Consider the following 22,644-nt stretch of genomic DNA (forward strand, 5'->3'; position numbering starts at 1 on the left):
AATTGTCTTAAAATTCAAGAACCATTGCTCTAATTTCTTCTGATATAAATATTCATTTCGAAGAATCACGTATTAAGCACATACAATTCTTTGATGAAAAAGAAAAGGATGAAGCTGGCACATTATAATTTTTTATATTTTTTGGTCAAGGTGAAAAGGTGATTCAAAATTTTGTTAGGTGGCAAATTGCAGTAGAGCACTCTACCTTGAGTTAAAGTGACATTCATGTATTTCCAACGTGGAAATTGGAAATAGTAATATTTGCATCTTGCCTTGTTTGGACCTTCTCATCCTTTCAATCATTGATGTTATTACGTGTCTAATTTTTTTTAATATTTTAATGAAGGTTTAATTGTTGGGTTAATGAATGCAAAAGAAAAAATCGATGATTGAATACCTTCGGTCAAAATATATTAGGAATGTGTAATGATGTTATTGGACCAGGTGGGGTACTTGAATCGCGCCATCCACGATATTCTCACAACGATTGAGACTCAGGTACGTTGGTCACGTCCGACCCCACACTAGTCCCGTTAGCTAAATGATAGCATCGCAGATCAAGAGAATATGAAGGAAAAAACACGAGCTAAAATCTAAATAAAATAAATAACCAGATGCAAAATCCATCCATCGTAAAAATTCATTAGATCCTTATATGCAAGATCTAGCTATTAATTTTCCAAACCACTCAATGGTACGCGCTATCGATCAAAAAACCCCTAGCTTTTTAATTTCTTCTATTATGGAAAATAAAATCGTAGAAAAATCAAGTGGATGATGAAGATATATTGACAATTAATCTTCTGTACACTTCTATACAGTTAAATGCCTTTCAAAGTCGCCAATGGAAGATCCCTCCCTTCCCCTTGTGTTTTATGATTCCAAACGCAACCTGCCTATGACATGGTACTAACTTGTGGTACTTTCAAATACACACAGATATGAAGAAAGTGCTCGGGGTTCAGCAGGTTGTTTGCGACCCAAGAGAACGGTATCTCCAATTTCGGCTCAATACCTTGGATACGGACTAGCTTGATTTCGGCATCAACAAACTGGTTGCAAGACTCTGTTTGTTCACCTGACTTTTCTACTTCCTCTTCGGCCCTCGCATCTTCAGCGGAAACCTTTTGTTCATCCTCTTCAGCTACCGTCGGTGATTCTTCATTGATCAAGGATTTGTCAGGAAAATACTCTGGCAAAAGGCTCTTGATTGCATCATTTAGAGTGAAGCATCTACCTGTAGTGCAAGATCGATGAACTCAGTCAAAACTTAAGAGATTATAAACCCTAACATGATCTATCCGACATGCTCAGCGGTGCTAATTTAATCGATAACTTGACAAGGCCGCCAATACATTTACACCTTGAACTGATATAATAATGCATTCACTTATGTGAGACACGACAACGGTTCCTGTTCGGACATCCTGGTCATTAAGTCTGCCGACTTCCAGAGGCCTGGTGGGGATTCAAGAACCAGCTTTGGGTCAAGCATAAAACAAAAATAGAAAACGAGATCTGATGTTTGTCTGTCTGTTTAACATGCGCACATGCATTTCACTGTCCTCAGATCTCATACTCCTAAATCTAACAGACAACATCAATTTCACCAAAATAATAAGCCACATGACCGACATTCACTCGTTCGAATAAATAACTAATTCAATTGAAGAACTAAGCAAGCAACCAAAAATAAATAACTAATTCAATTGAAGAACTAAGCAAGCAACCGAAAATAGGAACTATGCAGCTGCAGTAGCCAGGAAGATTGTGCCAGAAAAAAAATATATATATTTCCTCCCTGGAGTTTCTTAACTAGAAAATATAATCTTATACCAAAAAAAAAAAAAAAGCATAAAACACATATAAAGTCCTTCAAATAAAAAAAAGCAGTATTACAAAACCGCCGAGAAATCCTTTCTTTATCAGTTATTCCGATATTATTTTTAAATACAATTATGAGACAGAGGCTTAGGGCTGAATGGGTAGACGAAGACCTAGGAAGACTTGGAAAGAGACTTTAAGAAAAGACATGGAGTACTTGGAGCTAATGGAAGACTTGGCGCAAAACCGAAAGCAATGGCGTCCTAAGATTCGTACAATCGGCCCCCACTTAGGGCTGGTTTGGTATTGCTGTGCTTTGAAAAAAAGCTGCTGTGAGAATAAGCGACTGTGCTGTGAGAATAAGCGGCTGTGAAATAAAGCCAGTAGAGTGTTTGGTAAACTTTTTTGTGAAAGTGCTTTTGGAAAAAAAAGCAGGATGATAGTGTGTCTTTTCATTAAAGGAGCACTGTAGCTCCGTGTGCTTTGAAAAAACTGGCTTTTTTTCAAAGCAGCAAATAGCAGCTTCAGCTTTTCCTTTGATTTTCAGCTTATTCTCACAGCAGCTTCCAAAATAAGCCTTTTTTTTCAGTTTACCAAACACAAAAATGACCTTCAGCTTTTTTTCACAGTGGCTTTTTTTAAAATCACCTCAATCCCAAACGGGGCCTTAGTGGGGTAAGGCTTTCTTTTTGTTTTAATAATGGTGGAGGTAAAAGGCTTAAATGACAGATCATGACAGGTATAGCAATCAAACGTCGGATAAACCCTACCAGCTTACCCAAAAGTACAGACAGGAAAACTAAGAATATAAGATGTGGAAAGCAATTCCAAACCAGAAACAGTCATGGTGTATGGTGGAAGGAACTACGGTCCATGTAACTTCAGTACAAATTTTAATGCATTCGACAAGAAAGTAAATGAAAGACGTTCTTTGTATCTACACTGACCATATTAACAGGCAGCCAAGTCTACTTTGTCTTGATTCTAAAAATACTTTCCATAAATTTACTGTAAAATGAAAAGGGAAATAAAGAAACTTGAATTTACTACATGCACATATTCCTGAGGAAGGTTTATGAGAAATAAGAGCCGCCTCACCTCCTTCTCCTCCTGGTATTTCAACAGGCCGGTTAATGTAAGAGACTTTGTCCCAGCTATCAATCTGAGGTGCATCTTCTAAATCATCAAAATCCTCACTGACACTCCAAACATGTAAGCGAACTGGAACTCGACCTAAGAATTCAATCATTTGAAAATTAATTACAACAATAAATGTGTACCTATATAATTTCAATTCAATTTCAAATGTAGGAAGCTCTTTCAAGGATTTTTCTTTCAATTTTAACAAGGACTGTCAGATAAATTCAGGGTAAAGGGTTACAACCTCTATATCTACTTTAGGTCTATACTTGAATAACACTAAGACGTACACCCTTTTCGCAGTTCTTAATATGTACTGCAAATTTGCAACCCCTTCTAGGCAACAACTAGGAGCCAGAATTGCTCCAAAACCCAGAACAATGTTTCAGTACTGCTCTCAGTCCCAGATAATCTACTAAACTTGGTCAGTGATGCAGAAGCAACTAGGAGGCCTTCAGGGCCAAGTGGGCCTGCAAGCCAACATGGCTTTGGTTCTTGTTACTTTTTTGTCATGGTTATTTCCTTGTATTTATCTATCTAGTTTGAAATTTATATTTTATTCAGTTACACTCCATGATCACGTCGAATCCTTATGAAAATGAATCCAGAACAAAATCGCGCTAAAGCTAGGGCGTCACCCGTAAGTGGCGCGCTGTGTGGCCCGAGCACAGTGATAAGTGAGCAAGGGTCGCTGTATCTCCATCGGCACCCGGATGCAGTGTTAAATGAGCAAGGGGGCCATAGAAACTTCTTTTCGAACGACTCCACTCAAAGTTGTTTGGGAGCATATGCTCCTATCAACTTTACCCGGGACACACAAAAGAAGTACTTTGATCCTATTAGACGGGGGAGGGTGAAGAAGCTAGGACAGAAGGGTAGAGTTCAAGAGAGCAAAATGCGTTTAGGAACGTGGAATATAGGAACCTTAACGGGAAAATCTATGGAAGTAGTGGAAGTTATGGTGAGGAGAAGGATAAATATTATGTGCCTACAAGAAACTAAGTGGGTTGGTAGTAAGGCAAAGGATCTAGAAAACTCAGGGTTTAAACTTTGGTATTCGGGCACAAATAGAACGAGAAACGGTGTTGGCATCATCGTGGACAAGACCTTGGTACAAGATGTTGTAGATATCAAGAGGGTAGGAGATAGAATCATGGCAATCAAGATTGTAATAGGACAAGAACTTATCAATGTGATTAGTGCGTACGCACCTCAAGTAGGGTTGGATACGAGTTCGAAGGAGAAATTTTGGGAAGATCTTGGAGACTTGGTGCAAGGAATTGCTCAGACGGAGAAGTTATTTATAGGAGGAGATTTAAATGGACACGTGGGCAGGGAGACAGGCAACTATGGAGGTTTTCATGGTGGCCATGGTTTTGGGGAGAGAAACGAGGATGGGGAAGCTATCTTGGATTTTGCAATGGCATATGATCTCTTCTTAGCCAACACCTTCTTTAAGAAGAGAGAAGAACATGTGATCACCTACAAGAGTGGGTCGTCAAAAACACAAATAGATTTTCTTCTAATGAGGAAAGGGGATCGTATAACTTGTAAGGATTGCAAAGTTATACCAGGAGAGAGCGTGGCTAATCAACATCGCTTGTTGGTGATGGATGTACATATCAAAAGAGTAAGACAAAAGAACAAGACTTGGAAGTGCCCAAGAACTAGATGGTGGAATCTAAAAGAAGAAAAACAAGCCATTTTCAAAGAGAAGGTAATCACCCAATGTGTGTGGGATAGAGAGGGGGAAGCTAGCCAAATGTGGGATTCCATGGCTAGTTGTATCCGAAAAGTAGCAAAAGAGGTATTAGGAGAGTCCAAGGGCTTTGCCCCACACCAAAAGGAATCTTGGTGGTGGAATGAGGAGGTACAAACAAAGGTGAAGGCTAAGAAGGAATGTTGTAAAGCCTTATACAAGGAGAGGACCGATGAAAATGGTGAAAGGTATAGAAAAGCGAAGCAAGAGGCGAAGAAAGCTGTCAGAGAAGCTAAGTTAGCGGCTTACGACGATATGTATAAACGACTAGATACCAAAGAAGGAGAGTTGGATATCTATAAACTAGCTAGAGCAAGGGAAAAGAAGACAAGGGACCTAAACCAAGTGAGGTGCATCAAGGATGAGGATGGAAAGGTTCTTGCTACAGAGAACGCGGTTAAAGACAGATGGAGAGGTTATTTTCATAATCTTTTCAATGAAGGACATGAAATGAGTGCTTCTTTAGGGGAGTTGAGTAACTCAGAAGAGTGTAGAAACTACTCCTTTTATCGTCGAATCCGGAAGGAAGAAGTGGTTGTAGCTTTGAAGAAGATGAAGCATAGAAAAGCAATAGGCCCAGACGATATACCAATCGAAGTGTGGAACGTTTTGGGAGAGACAGGTATAACATGGCTCACTGACCTTTTCAATAGGATTTTGAAAACGAAGAAGATGCCAAATGAGTGGCGAACGAGCACTTTGGTGCCTATCTACAAGAATAAGGGCGACGTACAAAATTGCATGAACTATAGGGGTATTAAGCTAATGAGTCATACAATGAAGCTCTGGGAGAGAGTCATTGAGCATAGATTGAGGCAAGAGACACGGGTTTCGGACAACCAATTCGGGTTCATGCCAGGGCGCTCAACCATGGAGGCAATCTATCTCTTACGAAGATTGATGGAAAGATATAGAGATGGGAAAAAGGATTTACACATGGTCTTTATAGATTTGGAAAAAGCGTATGATAGGGTCCCAAGAGACATTCTTTGGAGGATTTTAGAGAAGAAAGGAGTACGAGTAGCATATATCCAAGCTATAAAGGATATGTATGAAGGAGCAAAGACTGCCGTAAGAACTCATGAAGGACAAACCGAAAGCTTTCCCATAACTGTAGGATTACATCAAGGCTCATCCTTAAGTCCTTACCTTTTTGCGTTGGTAATGGATGAGTTAACAGGACATATTCAAGATGATATTCCTTGGTGTATGCTTTTCGCAGACGATATAGTGTTGATAGATGAAACTCAGGAAGGGGTAAATGCAAAGCTTAACCTTTGGAGAGAAGTGTTGGAATCTAAAGGTCTTCGCCTAAGCCGATCAAAGACAGAATATATGGAGTGCAAGTTCAGTGCAAATGGAGGCCAAAACGAGTTAGGGGTGAGGATCGGAGATCAAGAAATACCAAAGAGCGACCGTTTTCGTTACCTAGGATCTATCTTGCAAAAGAACGGAGAATTAGATGGAGATCTCAACCATAGAATACAAGCTGGATGGATGAAGTGGAAGAGTGCATCCGGCGTGTTGTGTGACCGCCGTATGCCACTGAAGCTCAAGGGAAAATTTTATAGGACGGCAATAAGGCCGGCGATGCTGTATGGCACAGAATGTTGGGCGGTGAAACATCAACACGTACACAAAATGGGTGTAGCGGAGATGAGGATGCTTCGTTGGATGTGTGGGCACACGAGAAAGGATAAGATTAGGAATGAGGATATCCGGGGTAAAGTAGGAGTAGCCGAAATTGAAGGAAAGATGAGAGAAAATCGGTTACGGTGGTTTGGACATGTGCAAAGAAGGCCTACTGACGCTCCGATTAGAAGATGCGACTATGGGACAGAGGTTCAGGGCCGAAGGGGTAGAGGAAGACCTAGGAAAACTTTGGAAGAGACTCTAAGAAAAGACTTAGAGTACTTGGATCTAACGAAGGACATGACACAGGATCGAGCACAATGGCGTTCTAAGATTCATATAGCCGATCCCACTCAGTGACTTGGATTTTCCAAGTCTCCAACCAAGAAGTTTTCCTCACTCGGGAAATTAAGGGAACACTACCCCAACCTACATGCTCCACTCAGAAAGCTTCAACATACAAGCTTCAACAAAAGAAAATTCAAAGAACTTAGCGAAGAAGGCTTTGGTGTATTTAACACAATACGTTGAAATGAAGGAAAACTTATTTATTGATATCCCCGATAAGCTACAAATATGTACATATACATGAGTCAAAATAAACACACAAGAGGGAGCCTTCACAAAGGTTGCTTAGGAGAAGTCTCAGCAGTCGGTAGAGCCCCAGAAAGAGAAGGCACCGGAGGGGGATCATTTGGAGCCTCAGTACTGGACAGAACCCTAGAAGGAGGAGGCATCAGAGGTTGATCATTTGGAGCTTCATTACGCGGTACAGCTCCAGAAGACGAAGGCAATAAATGCCTTTGGAACAAACCCACAAATCTCTGATGATCAAGTAAAACCTGACCATCAGTTTCCTTCATCTGGTCAAGCTTCCTCTTCATGTTTGTAGCATAGTCATGTGCGAGCCGGTGCAACTGTTTATTCTCATGCTTGAGCCCTCTAATCTCCTGTTTGAGACTCATCACTTCAGCCGCCAATGATTCAACTTGGCGGGTTCGAGCAAATAGGCGTTGGGCCATATTAGACACAGAACCTGCACACTGAACACTGAGAGCCAGCGAATCCTTAACAGCTAACTCATCAGACCGTTTGGAAAGTAGTCTGTTATCTTTGGGAGTGAGAAGGTTCCTGGCCACCACCGCAGCGGTCATATCATTCTTCATCACGGAATCCCCAACGGTAAGAGGACCAGTTGGGGAGACGAAGGATGGGCGCCATATGTTGTCTGGAGAAGGCGGGGCTGCCTCTTCAACAAGGTTCAAGTCAAAACGACGGTCGGAGGGGCCAGACATTTTCAAAGGTGTTGAAGAGAGAAGAGGTCGGACAAATCAAGATCCTAGAAGTGCAAGAATGAAGCTTCTACTGGTGGAGATTCAAGTGTGCTTTGGAACTTAATGCCAGCCTCTATAAAAATCTGCACTCGACGGAGCTTCAGAAATCAAAGAGGCGCCTGCTTAGAAATCGAAGAGGCGTTTGCTTTCTCAAAAGTTGGGCTGCTTAGAGATCACGAGGGTTGATCTCAGAAATCGAAGAGCCGTTTGCTTTCTCAAAAGTTGGGCTGCTCAAAGACCACGAAGGCCGATCTCAGAAATCGAAGAGGCGCTCGCTTTCTCAAAAGCTGGGCTCCCTAGAGACCACGAGGGCCGATCTCAGAAATCGAAGAGGCACCTACTTTTCCAGCCTTGTCAGCACCTGTCACACGCACACTCAGCTTTGCGGAAATTATGGGCATTCTGTCAAAGACTTCTGGGGAAGTAGAAAACACATGAATCTTACTGTTCAATCACCCACTTCCCACACGCAACAATAGCTCATGGGTACCACAGATAACTTTGCCAAAGTTCTCTGCCAAAGTTGAGCACGTGAAGCTTGCAGCTCCCACTACATCGCTCTGACCAAGAAGGGTAAAAGAATAGCAAAGAAACAGCACTAACAAAGTTTAGACCCATAAATTTTGAAGGTCTAGCTACCATATTATTACCCACAAGGGTAAAGGAACAGTACCACTGCTGGATAATTGGAAAGTCCATGTTTGTCAACCTCTGTGCTTCGTGGCAAGGTAGACTAGCAAACATACCCAACCTTTACTCACATTCGAGAAAACACTCCCAATAAGATTGCTTGCTCCAAAATCGAAGAGGCACCATCCTCCGAATCTAAAGAGCCAGACTCCCAACATGACTACTTTCTTAAAAATCGAAGAGAGGGTAAAGGAACAGTACCATTGCTGGATAATTGGAAAGTCCCTGTGTGTCAACCTCTGTGCTTCGTGGCAAGGTAGACTAGCAAACATGCCCAACCTTTACTCACATTCGAGAAAACACTCCCAACAAGATTGCTTGCTCCAAAATCGAAGAGGCACCGCCCTCCGAATCTCGAGAGCCACTCTCCCAACATGATTACTTTCTCAAAAATCGAAGAGACACTGCTCCCCGAATCTCGAGAGCCAGACCCCCAGCATGATTGCTTTCTCAAAAATCGGTGAGGCACCGTTCTCCGAATCAATCGAAGAGCGCTCGCTTTCTCAAAAGCTGGGCTGCTCAGAGACCACGAGGGCCGATCTCAGAAATCGAAGAGGCACCTACTTTTCTAGCCTTGTCAGCACCTGTCACACGCACACTCAGCTTTGCAGAAATTATGGGCATTTTGTCGAAGACTTCTGGTGAAGTAGAAAGCACATGAATCTTACTGTTCAATCACCCACTTCCCACACGCAACAATAACTCATGGGTACCACAGATCACTTTGCCAAAGTTCTCTGCCAAAGTTGAGCACGTGAAGCTTGCAGCTCCCACTACATCGCTCTGACCAAGAAAGGTAAAAGAATAGCAAAGAAACAGCACTAACAAAGTTTAGACACATAAATTTTGAAGGTCTAGCTACCATATTATTACCCACAAGGGTAAAGGAACAGTACCACTGCTGGATAATTGGAAAGTCCCTATGTGTCAACCTCTGTGCTTCGTGGCAAGGTAGACTAGCAAACATGCCCAACCTTTACTCACATTCGAGCAAACAGTCCCAACAAGATTGCTTGCTCCAAAATCGAAGAGGCACCGTCCTCCGAATCTCGAGAGCCAGACTTCCAACATGACTACTTTCTCAAAATCGAAGAGAGGGTAAAGGAACAGTACCATTGCTGGATAATTGGAAAGTCCCTGTGTGTCAACCTTTGTGCTTCGTGGCAAGGTAGACTAGCAAACATGTCCAACCTTTACTCACATTCGAGACAACACTCCCAACAAGATTGCTTGCTCCAAAATCGAAGAGGCACCGCCTTCCGAATCTCGAGAGCCAGACTCCCAACATGATTACTTCCTCAAAAATCGAAGAGACACTGCTCTCCGAATCTCGAGAGTCAGACCCCCAGCATGATTGCTTTCTCAAAAATCGAAGAGGCATCGTTCTCCGAATCTCGAGAGCCAGATACCACATACCACTTTTTCAAAGTGCTCTGACAGAGTTAAAACATGTGAAACTGGCAGCTCCCACTACCGTGCTATGACCAAGCAGGGTAAAGGAATAGCATTACTACTTGTTAGGGAGACTCCTATATATGTCGACCTCCATCCCCAACGGACAGGCAGACCTGCAAAAATGCTCAACCCTTCATCATATCTGAGAGGGCACTCCCAACAAAGCCTTTCGAAATATTCAGCTTTCTTTCCCCCCGATAATACCTTTGCAAACAAGCTATACTAGAGCAAGAATATCTCATATCATCAGGGTTAAAAGCAAGAGTATCCCATATCATGCTTTTTCCCTGTTTTTTCTTTTGGCCTTGTTTTTACCTGCAAGACAAGGAGAAAGAGAGCAATCAGTCAGCACTTGGAATCAAGCTTCCAGCCAGGAACTGACTGCCTGGAACCCCTTACCTGATTACTTACCTGGCATTGCTCTCGAGTACTCATCTTCATCATCTTATGTTTCCAGGGAAGATTCCGCATCTGCTTGAGGAACAGATAGGGCAAGTGCGAAGGATACAAGGAAGCATGTGGAGACAAGCGTAACAGCACACGTGCCGATACATCCATTACTCTGTCAAAAGCAAAAGTATCCCATATCAACAGGGTGGAACGTACTCTAGATTTGATGGACTTGTTTTGACCCTCAAATTCTTCAGTCGGCCTTATACTCTGGAGGAAACCAGAAAACCCTCCAGCTCAGTTCAAGAATAAGCCTGTGGAAAGTTACTTCTTCAAAAGCAAAAGTATCTCATATCATCTCTTCTCATTTTTCTTCTCTTTATCCTTCATGCTGCTGCAAGATGGGGAGAAGGTGAACAATCAGTCGGAGCTCTGATTGCTTACCTTGTCTGTCACCTCTTTCAGCAGACCCCCTAGCTCGGCGACTTGGGGGACTCCTACTACATGGTTTGTATCGCGCTTGACCAAGCCTGAAACTACAAGTAAGCTTCAAGTGAAATTGATACATTACCTTGTGCATCTCCACCAGTTAAAGATACCACCCCTGGATGGAGGAAGAGTACTTCCAGAGAAGATGCCACATCTACCTATGAGACAGATAAGGCAAGTCAAGACGACACCACACTCCGATACTTAGAAGTTTCGTGATTACGAGATCATTATCCCACAATATTTCCTAATGTCATTTGTACTAAATCATTCACTCGTACTCACTAAAGGAGAGCTTGAACCTATGTACTTGTGTAAACCCTTCACAATTAATGAGAACTTTTCTATTCCGTGGGCGTAGCCAATCTGGGTGAACCACGTACATCTTGTGTTTGCTTTCCTATCTCTATCCATTTATATACTTATCCACACTAATGACCGGAGCAATCTAGCGAAGATCACAAAAAGCGACCGTTTTCGTTACCTAGGATCTATCTTGCAAGAGAACGGAGAATTAGATGGAGATCTCAACCATAGAATACGAGCTGGATGGAAAGAGTGCATCCGGCGTGTTGTGTGACCGTCGTAGGCCACTGAAGCTCAAGGGAAAATTTTATAGGACGGCAATAAGGCCAGCGATGTTGTATGGCAGAGAATGTTGGGTGGTGAAGCATCAACACGTACACAAAATGGGTGTAGCGGAGATGAGGATGCTTCGTGGGATGTGTGGGCACACGAGAAAGGATAAGATTGGGAATGAGGATATCCGAGGTAAAGTAGGAGTAGCCGAAATTGTAGGAAAGATGAGAGAAAATCGGCTCTGGTGATTTGGACATGTGCAAAGAAGGCCGACTGACGCTCCGGTTCGAAGATGTGACTACGGGACAGAGGTTCAGGGCCGAAGGGGTAGAGGAAGACCTAGGAAAACTTTGGAAGAGACTCTAAGAAAAGACTTAGAGTACTTGGATCTAACGGAGGGCATGACACAAAACCGAGCGCAATGGCGTTCTAGGATTCATAAAAAAAAAAAAAAAAAAAAAAAAAAAAAAAAAAAAAAAAAAAGCCGACCCCACTTAGTGGGAAAAGGCTTTGTTGTTGTTGTTGTTGTTGTTGTAGTAGATGATAGTTATGCTCTTAGTCTTTTTAAACAGTCCAGGTGGCAGTTATGTGAGTTTTTTAGTATCTTGGAGAGCTAAGATTAAATAGTAATTTAATTAATTAAGGGCTAGCATGCTAGGTTGTAGTATAGTACAAATACTCTCTTAACAGGCTCTGTATGCAGTTTGTTTAGAAATTCCAGATTATAGAGTTTCCCCTGGGTCTCATTGCCCTGGAAAATGTGAGCACACTAATCATGAAGACAAGCTAGAACATTAAATCTTCGCTAACCTGCCTTCACTTGTCCAGAAACATCAGTTTCACCCATATTTGGTCTGGATTTTGGAGTGCATAAATTCTTTGCTGCCCATTCTTCCCCAACTGTTCCAAGCTTAAGTTTAGAAGATACCCGGAAGTAGGCTTCCAAATTACCTACAAAAAATGTTTGGAGGAAGTCATTAAGCTAAGAAGGCTCATTCATAAAAGGCACAGCCACAGCAAAAAATTAGAAATCAGACAATTAAGACCCAAATCAGTTGAAGAAAAGGGAGAGAAGACGTATTAGCAGAATATGACCTTAAGAACTATGTGCATATATAAAAGTCTGAATGCAAGCATCGATCCCAAAACCAATGGGTGGAGAGGTGGCAGATCTATTAGGCACTTACTGCAAAACTTCCATCTCCAATGTGGGATATTCTCAACAAAATGATAGTGATAAAGAGTATCCCTATATAAAGTGTTTGATTATAGATAACATTTTTTACAAAATTTTATAGAAATTTTCTTATACTATCACAAGTATATGTAGATCTTATAAGATTTTAATAGATGGGTAATCACCTATACTTGTTCAACTTAACTAAAATATGGGTAAATTTGACACTGGCTATGGAGTACTTTTTAGGAGAAGGAACCCAAAAAAATGTCGCAGATAACTCCTAAATCCTAATCATCAGCAATTAGCAGGTATACCATTTAAGACTGAACGCCAGAGCTCCACCTGATCTGGTTGAGACATGTTCATCACATTCTTACAGTTTCCATTGATTATATATGCAGCCTGCAGATGTAACAAATATCATTAGAAATGTTTTAAGGACATCTACATTGTCATACAAGACTTTCCAATGAAAAATTGTCACTTTGTCACTAGATCCCAAACTAAACAGTAAAAACAAATTGAGTCAAATATAATAATATGGCAGGGAAATAAACAGTTTTATAAAAAGACAATATGAAACTAACAAAACAGTCCCTGACCTCTTTCAAAGAATTAATAAAGCTCCACTTTACAGTATCGTCATCATCACAAGGAATCAATATGTTCCCCGGATATCCTCTAAAATGCACCTGCACAAATATCCAGAATTCACTTCTAATCTGCAAATGTGAAACATAATATGAAAAGGAGATGGAGCAAGACACTAATAAAAAGATCATCAGAAAATATTGTTTGTCGATACCCAGAAATTCACTACAGCCACTGTACAGACTTGGATGCAAATGGCTAGAGAAATCAATGTAGACCCACATGGGAGCAAACCACAGGAATGACCACTCGACTAAACCCTTATTGGTAGATCATCCAAAAATATTCGTAACATTATTCAAGTTGTTGTGTACTTAGACGTCAAAAAATGAATGCTAAAAATACGTGTTCCATTGACACCCACCATTATATTGTCGTAAAAGTAAAACATTTTACATGGTCCAACCAAACTTATCCTTAACAAATAAATAATAGTTGGAAAGTATGTGAATCCTATAATCTAGTTTAGACCATTTAACCTGATAGGCTGTTTGCTATACTAGTTTGTTTAAGCTAAGTTATAACCCTTAGAACAATACTGAGACAAAAAAGTCAGAGGATTACATATCACATAAATAACATCTTGTGAGTCTAGTTTAATTAATTTTGAGAACATGGTGGATAAGTGTTGTGTCATGGTCGTAGTCTTGCTGATTTCAGCAACAACAAGGTGTTGCATGACAGTAATAGTGCCAGTGCTTAGTGGTGGTGACGATAAATACCAGTGGCAGAAACAGTGTAGCAATGGAGATGGCGGCAATGGGAAAATTAAAGTGGTACAGTCGCAATGATGGTGGCAACATGTAGCAGTGTAGCACCATTGATGGTGTTGATGTTGGCAGAAGAAGGTGATGGAAACGAAAATTTTCCAGGTTTGCTTTACAATTGGTTTGGTCCCAAATTCGTTCAAACACATTCCCACTACATTATGAAATTTTAAAACTGGTCCCGCAAAACACATCTAGCCAATTTTTTAGATTTCCCAACAGCCACCAAAACAAGAGAATAATTGATAATTCTTATCTATCGATTTTTAATTGAGTTAAAAAAAATACATAAATGACTCCAAAATGTTCAGCCTTAATATATTCTATTTCGGTACCAATGGCTCCATCATGTCCAAAATCATTTACCAAGAATAATTTCTGAAATAAACTTGGTGCACAAATGTGATTTCTGATAGCCAGCCATCTCCTTTTTACATATATGAGAACCAAGCATGGGTAGGATTTTTGTTCATAATTCTCCATTTTTGTTTTGTGACTAGTTGCCTCCTAAGTTTCTATCTACATTTCCCCAGAAACTAATGACATGCTCATCAATTTTAAACATAGCGATGAAAAAAGATAAATCAATAAGAAAAAATATTTACCGTGAGATTCCAAGGTCTTTCTGGTTCCGCACATAGAAGATCAAACAGAACTCCTGTTGGTATATACCTGCAAGAAGCTCTTGCAACGTTACGAAAACAAATAAAACTAACACGAATCTAACAACTTATGAAAGCATCCAGCGCTATTAATTCACTCTTTCCTCCCTCAGTCACTTCAAAACACAAACTTCTTGCACGCCGCAAACATTAGACGGGCATGTGAGATCATATAAAGAACCAAAAGGGCATCAACAATTAGAGAAAAACCAAAAATCTAGTGCAAATTATACTGACAGTCACTAACATAAAAAATCAAATGGCATATCAAGATCATCACTTTGTTCCATACACAAAAACCAGCAAATTAAGCATTGTAGCAAAACCGAATTTTCGGGTATAGAAAAAGAGGAAATCGGTGCATACCATTTCAAAGGCAAGCCTTTGTACTCGAACCAAATGGTGTCTAAGCGAGGAGGGAGTGCAGAGCTGAAGTAAGGTTTTAGAAGTGAGGCCAACAATGGCAGGTATCCAATCCGAGGAGCTAAGATCTGTTACAGAAAGAGCAACAATCAGAGTAAAATAGGAGGGGAATCGGGGGCATAATCGGAAATTTGGAAGATTGGCGACGTGTGTGTACATAAAGGTTTAGTACCAGGGCAGGTGGGGGAGCAGGAAGAGTGGCGACGTCGGATTCATGGAGATGAATCTGCAGAGGAATTGCTCCGTCCCATACAAACCTCTGTGCTTCCATATCCATTCTTCTTTTCTTCCTTGGCACAATTCTCTCTCTCCCTCAAACGGTGTCGTTTTGGTTCAGTGGAAACTGAGAGACTGAGTTCTGCTCCAGAGAGAATGAAAGAAGAAGAGGAGGAGGAAATAAATATAATCAAAACGGTGTAGTTTTGGTCGGATTATAGCCTCAATTGGCGCCGTGTGCAGTGCGCAATTGCAGAAGGCGGCAGCGCTTGGTTGAGGTGCAGAGGTCTTCGCGAGGAAGAAGACGATGTGAAACTATTTCTTTTCTTTATACCAGAACGACGCCGTATGTTGACCAATAAAAAAAAAATGGAACGATGCCGTATTGTTTCGTGGGTTTATGCCGTTTAGTTGACACGCATACATCCTCTTGGTGATTTTTTTATTTTATTTTGGTTGGTTCTACGCTAAACTTCATCTGTATTGTTGGGACGGAGTTTCGAACTTAGGTGTAGAGAGATGAGCGCAATGCTCGAGTATATATTAGCCAACTTGATTAAGCTCAAGTCTATTGGCATAACCATTTAATATATATTATATTTAATTTAATCAAAATATATCGTCATAAGAGTCCGACTAACTTTTTCTTCAAGTAGACGGTCCTTTGTTGGCCCCTAAACACAAAAAGTAACTAGCAATAAAATCTAAAAGCAATTCCATTCCTAAAAAAATGAGCTGGTCCAAAGTCCATTTAAATAGTAATTGACTACAATGAATAGTAATTGGCCAAATGCATCTCCACCCCTAAACCTAAATAACCTAGTCTATTTTATTAAAATATTATTATAAAATAATTTAAAAAAAAATAATTTTATTTTTAATTTCTGACATTTTTTATTTATAAAAAATATAATTAATTTCTGACATTTTATTTATTTTTTTTAGAAGTTTTTTGATCGAAAAATCTAGACCGTTGATTTGAAAATCGAACGGTCCAGATTGTGCCACGTCACTAACCGTTGGGTTTGAATTTCAAAAAATTTTTATTGTTGGAAATCCAACAACCGAGGCTTAACCACATGGCCCATGTCCTGCGCCCCTTTAGTGCGCCTCGGGTGCATGTTTCCCACGCGCCTAACGCAAAAAAATTTGTGTTGTCCACTGACATCATGCTGGCGTCAGCATGACGCCAGATAGGCCGGTTCTTACCTCAGCTCATTTTGGACGGGCCTACAAACTGACTTGGACTTTGAGCTAGCCTATTTTTAGGGGTGGGGGGGTTTTTTTGGGTGCCAGCCTATTTTTGTAGGCTTTGGGCCAGCCTAAAAGAGAGGGCTGGACTTGCTCTAATAGATAAACAAATAAGACAGATGAGTGAGAAAATAAGACGGATGGATGGCCTAGCATAGTAACATTCAAAAAGTCATAATTTTCGAGAAGAACAACCAATCCCTAATAAAACGGACCACATACAAAATGTTTGTGGGTCGGTGAGTGAAAACAAATGTGTGTATGAAACTAAAAGTATTAATGCTTTCGTTCTATGTAAGTCATTTTTATTCTCGTACAAAAGAGAGAAATTTAGGGAAATCCGTAGAAACTCTCATTCAAGAGAAACCCAACAACATGCTTCTCTCTCTCTCCCGCTATTTTTGGATTCTTCTTTTCATTGTTCAAAAAATATCACTCCCCAATTCAATCTTGTTCTTCCCTCTTTTGTCTTTCAACTGCGCCTCCCCTCTTCCGTACAGAGTAAGCTCCAATTAAGCATATAGAAACCTTTTTTTAAAATAAAAATGATATAAATTTCTAAATTAATAAAAAAAAACAAACAAACAAATATAATTGTATTTTTTTTCGAAATCGGATTTTGATGTTTTGATTGATTGCCGTCGTTGCAGATTCCGGGGGCTTTTCGTGACGGCGATTCAAGGTCGAGGGGAGGGGGTTGCAGTTGCAGAAACGCTGAGTTGATTATTACATTATAACTAATTTATATGATCAGTTAATACAACAATACGTACATGACATAATTTGACATGAAAAATGGCGGGTGAAATTGGCGGTAATGGTGGCGGTAGTTGCGGTGGTGATAGTGACGCGCCGTCCTCCCCCAGAAACAGGGTCAAGTTCTTGTGCAGCCATGGTGGCAGAATCCTACCCAGGCCCGCCGACAGCCACCTCAAGTACGTCGGAGGGGAGACTCGCGTCGTCGCATTGTCTCGCAGCATTACGTTCGCAGGTGCACATTTTGTTAGTCTATTCCTCTTGAATTTCAGGGTGTATCAAACTTTCATCAATGAGATTTGAATTCGGAACCTCCTCGGCTTTAACAAATTTACGAATTTTTTAAGAACATTACATTATCTACGTGACAGAGTTGATGAAAAAGGTGAGTACATTGTCTGATGGGGAGATGGTGCTGAAATACCAGCTAGTCACGGAAGATCTCGACGCCTTGGTCTCCGTCAAAAGCGACGAGGATCTAAAGCACATGCTCGACGAATATGATCGACAAGAGAGCGAAGGGAGCCCGAAGCTGCGAACATTCTTGTTCCCGTCCAAGCCAGTGGTGATCGAGAGTCCAACCCCGTCGTCGGAACACCAAATGCTGGAGCAGCGTTACATTGACGCCGTCAATGGAATCATTCGATCACCACCGAAAATGCAGCCCCAACAGCTGCAGCAACAGCAGCAGAATGCTCCGACTGCCCCGATGATCATCGCAAGTAGCCCCATGGGCAGCCTCAGCATATCTTCGGCGTGTTCATCGCCCACATCAGTATCCCCAGAACAGCACGCGCTTGTGGGTGACATAACCATGGGAGGTCACCGGTTCTTGCTTACGCCTCCAATGCATAAAGTGCACAGCTCGCCGAGTATTTGCAGTGCATATCAAGGCCATGCTCAAGGGCGTCACCATCACCCTAATTACCACCAGAACCACCACCACCATGCGTACCAGTCTTCGCTTGGTGCAAGAGCACACCACCTAGGGATTAGGACACCACCTCCTTCGTCGCCAGTCAGGTCTGAGTCCGGGAGCGCACGGGGCTCGTTGATGGGCCCTGCTGTTTCTACTGGGCATGCCCAAAATTCGATTCCTTACAACTACGCTACTGGTAGCAAAAATAATAGTCCTAGATCATCACTAAGACTAAGTGGTGGCGGCTGCGGTGGTGGATGAAGCAGCAAATGTGGACATTGTGACAATTGTCCGCCCTGAATGCTTGTAACACGAACATCAGCAGGGACGAGAGCCTCCCTCGAAGTCCCAGATAGTCTCTGTTGGTTTGTTACTATTGGTGTTGGTTTTTACTGCTGAATGCATATACGGTGCCTGTTCTTTTTTCGTGTGAATGAAAGAAATATTGCAAAGATAAAAGAGAAACTATCTATCAACAAGTATCAATACTGGAACAAGTACAGACACATATATAGGTTCAGTCAACTTTACTGCTCATCTGCATTTAAATCAATCGATGCTTAAACAATTTGCGAGGGATCTAATCGCCCTATTGTTTTGTTATCGTTCTTCTCAAGTCCCCTAATTAATTTCAACTAACTAGTCCTTTGCCATCTAAAGGACATTGTTTCTCATTCTCCGTAAAACAAAAATGACACAGCAACCCCCGACACCACGATCCCATCCCAGCAAAATCATTCTTACACGCACATTCAATCTGAACAAAATAAGCAAGAATGGCACTTAACTTCTGTCCAACAGTCCTGCTCACTTGCTGTCGGTGAAATCTGCATCAATAACATCTCCGTCAGGTCCCTTGCCGGATGATGATTCTGAAGGCCCACCAGCTTCAGCACCGGGTGGAGTTGGCCCTGCACCAGCACCAGGAGTGCCGGGCTGGTTGTAAAGTGACTGGCCAAGCTGCATCACTTCCTGGTTAAGGGCAGCGATGGCATCTTTTATGGCTTGAGTTGAACCCCCTGAGACTGTCTCCTTGAGCTCTCCAAGTTTTGCCTCGACCTTTGCTTTAACTTCAGCTGGAACCTTGTCTCCCAGCTCTTTCAGTTGCTTCTCTGTCTGGTAGACAACAGAATCAGCCTGGTTCTTTGTGTCGATGGCGTCTCTCTTCTCCTTGTCCTCCTGTGCAAACCTCTCGGCTTCACTAACCATCCTTTCCACCTGTACATTTGCAGACATTTCCCTCAATATAATTCAAGACTTAAAAATACAAACAAGTAGTTCCAAATCTAATATCACAAATCTGACAAATTTACAATTTGCTGGTCAGCTAACCTCGTCACTAGGTAAGGTACTGGCACCAGTAATGGTGATGTCTTGCTTCTTTCCTGTGCCCTTGTCCACAGCAGCGACAGATAGAATACCACTGGCATCAATGTCGAACTTGACTTCAATTTGAGGAACCCCTCGTGGAGCAGGAGGTATACCATCCAACCGGAAGCTCCCAAGAGACTTGTTATCTCTAACAAATTCTCTTTCCCCTTGAAGGACATTAATCTCGACACTTGTCTGCCCGTCTGCGGCTGTTGAAAACACCTCTGACTTGGAGGTAGGTAGAGTTGTGTTTCTTGGGATGATCTTAGTCATGACACCACCAAGGGTCTCCAAACCCAGTGACAGTGGTGTCACATCCAAAAGCACAATGTCACTGACATCTCCAGCTAATACACCAGCCTAGGATCAAGGAAAAAAAAGGTATCACAGGTCAGTACGACAATAACAACTGAAACTGTCCCATATAAAATAATAAACATAAAAAATAACCAATAACTTCACAAAAATTGTCGTAACAATGGACATAGCACACTGTAGAAAGAAATCATAGAGACCCACCTGAACTGCAGCTCCTAGGGCAACAACTTCATCAGGATTAACTGTAACATTTGGTTCCTTCCCTGTCACCTTCCTTACAAGTTCCTGTACAGCTGGTATACGTGTTGAACCACCAACAAGTATCACCTCATCTATATCTTTCCAGGCAAGCTTTGCATCCCTCAAGGAGTTTTCGACCGGTGTTCTAAGCCTAAAATATCAACCAAAAATTATACAGCTAAATATATAGAAACAAGAAAACATTCTACAACCCTAGACATCAAAGACGATATCTTGAAATTTGCAAAATGATTGTAAGACAAGGAGCTAGATTCAAATATGCATATATCCGCAATCTCATTGAAGTTGAAACAAAAATTCACACCTGTCAAGCAGATCTGAGCACAACTCCTCAAACTTTGCCCTTGTAAGGGTTGTCTCAATGTGCTTCGGCCCATCAGCAGTCGCAGTAATGAAAGGCAGACTGGAACAAAACAATCATCAGCAATAGAGCATTGTTAGAAAACAGCCCAGATAGATGATCACAGAGAATAGTCAATGGCTGAAAAATGCTTCGGACTAATGAAGGTTCTCAGATATTGGCAACATACATACCTAATGTTAGCTTGAGTCAAAGATGACAACTCCATCTTGGCTTTCTCAGCTGTCTCCGTCAGCCGCTGAAGAGCCTGTTTATCCTTCAACAGGTCTATTCCTTCATTACTTTTGAAGTCTGCAGCAAGCCAGTCAACAATCCTCTGCAAAATAGCAGCATTATCAGAACTGTCTCATTATTTAGGCCTCTAAACTTAGCCCAAAGGAAACACAGTTTTTTAATATAAAAGGATTCAAGTGAATGGCCATGGCATAATAAAAATTAAAAGAAATAGAAAATCCTAACCTTATCGAAATCATCACCACCCAAATGTGTATCTCCTGATGTAGATAGCACTTCAAACACACCATCACCAACCTCAAGTACTGTAATGGAAGGAGAGCAAGTTAGAAAAAGTTTATAAAATAGATCAAACAAAACACGGAAACCAACATCTGTATGGAGTATGGAAGTAATAACTAGAGAACATATCCCAATAACATACAATGTACCTGAGACATCAAAAGTACCACCTCCAAGGTCAAATACCAAGATAGTTTCACTGTTCTTCCTGTCAAAACCGTATGCTAAAGAAGCAGCAGTAGGTTCATTTATAATCCTAAGAACTTCCAACCCGGCAATGCGGCCAGCATCTTTTGTAGCAGTTCTTTGAGAATCATTGAAGTAAGCAGGCACAGTGACCACGGCTTTAGTAACTTTATCATTCAAAAACTTTGAAGCATCATCCACAAGCTTCCTCAACACCTACACCAGCAATAAAAGGAGATAAAGAATAAGACAATCAAAGCACTACATCGGTTTTAAAAGTTAACCAAACTCTGTTAGCTGAATCACACAAATAGTGCACTTCGGACAAGTAAAGATTTTTAAAGGACAATAACAAATCGTTTCCTTAAGACTGAAATTGGATCTTCATATCCAGTTATCTATTCACGCAATTTTCTAAGCACTGAAGCACAGTTGAGTCTAATTCTACTCAAAAGCTTCCTTCAATGCAAGTTCTACAATCTCCACAAACCACCACCAAAACAAAATTACCATTAACCTTATTCATTTCCCTTCATTTTGCCGTCGCCCGAACAGACCCGTAGATAAATTTCGCAACACCCATCACCAAAACCGTAAAACAACACCGTGCAATTGTACGACCACCATTGACTTCCAACAAATAACATCAAAAAATTAAAACATAATAACACCACAAATTACTCTACGAACTTCACCCTCATTCAAATTTGTAAACTTTCAACATCCCATTGCCAAAAACAAAGAAGCAATAAAAAATAACTCAAAATGTCAGCAAAAAGTTATACCTGAGCTGAAATTTCTTCGGCAGCGAACTGCTTCCCGATAGCAGGGCAGTCGATCTTGACATTCCCATTCGCATCCCTTACAACTTTGTACGACACCTGCTTCGACTCCTCATCCACCTCAGACATAGTCCTTCCAATGAACCTCTTCACCGAGAAAAAGGTGTTCTCCGGATTCACGACGGCCTGTCGTTTGGCAATCTGACCAACAAGCCTATCCCCGTTTTTCGTATACGCCACCACGGACGGCGTCGTTCTCTGACCCTCAGCGTTGGTAACTATGGTGGGCTTTCCGCCCTCCATAGCCCCAACGGCCGAGTTCGTCGTCCCCAAATCGATTCCCACTACTTTCTCATTGACTATCCGGAGCGGTCCGACCCTTCTGATGCCGTTGGGTCTAAGGCTCACAAACGCCTTCAACGGCGTCGTCCTGCCCAGTCCCTGGCCAAAAAACGCCGTCCTCGGGGTTGTGAAATTGGGCGCTGTGCTGAGGACATTGATTTGCGCGGAAGCCATTTGTGAGAGCTTTCAGGTGAAATTAGGGTTTTTTTCTGTGTGTACAGAAACCCTAATCCTTCCGCTGCGGATTGGGAGAAGGAGAAGAGCGAAGAGAGAGAGAGAGGCGAAGTGAAGTGAGGAGATAAGAGAAGTAGAAGAAGGGTTCTTTTCGCGGGAGAGAGAGAGAGAGAGTGAGGGTTAGGTGATGCCACGTGGATGGGTTCTGGAATGATC

General features: G+C 41.6%; 3 protein-coding genes across 4 annotated transcripts; 1 reads left to right on the top strand and 2 right to left on the bottom strand.

Annotated features, from left to right (window-relative positions):
• Nucleotides 1-706: 706 nt before the first annotated feature.
• LOC126632616 (autophagy protein 5-like) lies at nucleotides 707-15,551 on the bottom strand. Of its 2 annotated transcripts, none has more exons than XM_050303061.1 (8): nucleotides 15,133-15,551; nucleotides 14,919-15,043; nucleotides 14,496-14,562; nucleotides 13,075-13,164; nucleotides 12,787-12,874; nucleotides 12,103-12,243; nucleotides 2,923-3,057; nucleotides 707-1,237 (listed from the first exon to the last, which is right to left on the bottom strand). In XM_050303061.1, exons 1-8 carry the CDS (start codon nucleotides 15,250-15,252, stop codon nucleotides 897-899), a joined length of 1,107 nt encoding a protein of 368 aa, XP_050159018.1. In that variant the 5' UTR covers nucleotides 15,253-15,551; the 3' UTR covers nucleotides 707-896. The 2 variants fall into 2 exon arrangements, with proteins under 2 accessions (XP_050159018.1, XP_050159019.1); XM_050303062.1 differs by having other exon boundaries at nucleotides 15,148-15,547.
• A 1,686-nt stretch (nucleotides 15,552-17,237) lies between these two features.
• On the top strand, nucleotides 17,238-18,378 carry LOC126631526 (uncharacterized). The gene is made up of 2 exons (XM_050301643.1): nucleotides 17,238-17,433; nucleotides 17,570-18,378. Exons 1-2 carry the CDS (start codon nucleotides 17,238-17,240, stop codon nucleotides 18,376-18,378), a joined length of 1,005 nt encoding a protein of 334 aa, XP_050157600.1.
• A 255-nt stretch (nucleotides 18,379-18,633) lies between these two features.
• On the bottom strand, nucleotides 18,634-22,559 carry LOC126632047 (stromal 70 kDa heat shock-related protein, chloroplastic-like). The gene is made up of 8 exons (XM_050302265.1): nucleotides 21,916-22,559; nucleotides 21,094-21,346; nucleotides 20,888-20,967; nucleotides 20,602-20,744; nucleotides 20,372-20,470; nucleotides 20,008-20,197; nucleotides 19,450-19,848; nucleotides 18,634-19,335 (listed from the first exon to the last, which is right to left on the bottom strand). Exons 1-8 carry the CDS (start codon nucleotides 22,426-22,428, stop codon nucleotides 18,925-18,927), a joined length of 2,088 nt encoding a protein of 695 aa, XP_050158222.1. The 5' UTR covers nucleotides 22,429-22,559; the 3' UTR covers nucleotides 18,634-18,924.
• Nucleotides 22,560-22,644: the final 85 nt, after the last annotated feature.

This window comes from Malus sylvestris, chromosome 8, assembly GCF_916048215.2.
Source record: "Malus sylvestris chromosome 8, drMalSylv7.2, whole genome shotgun sequence".
NCBI lineage: Eukaryota > Viridiplantae > Streptophyta > Magnoliopsida > Rosales > Rosaceae > Malus > Malus sylvestris.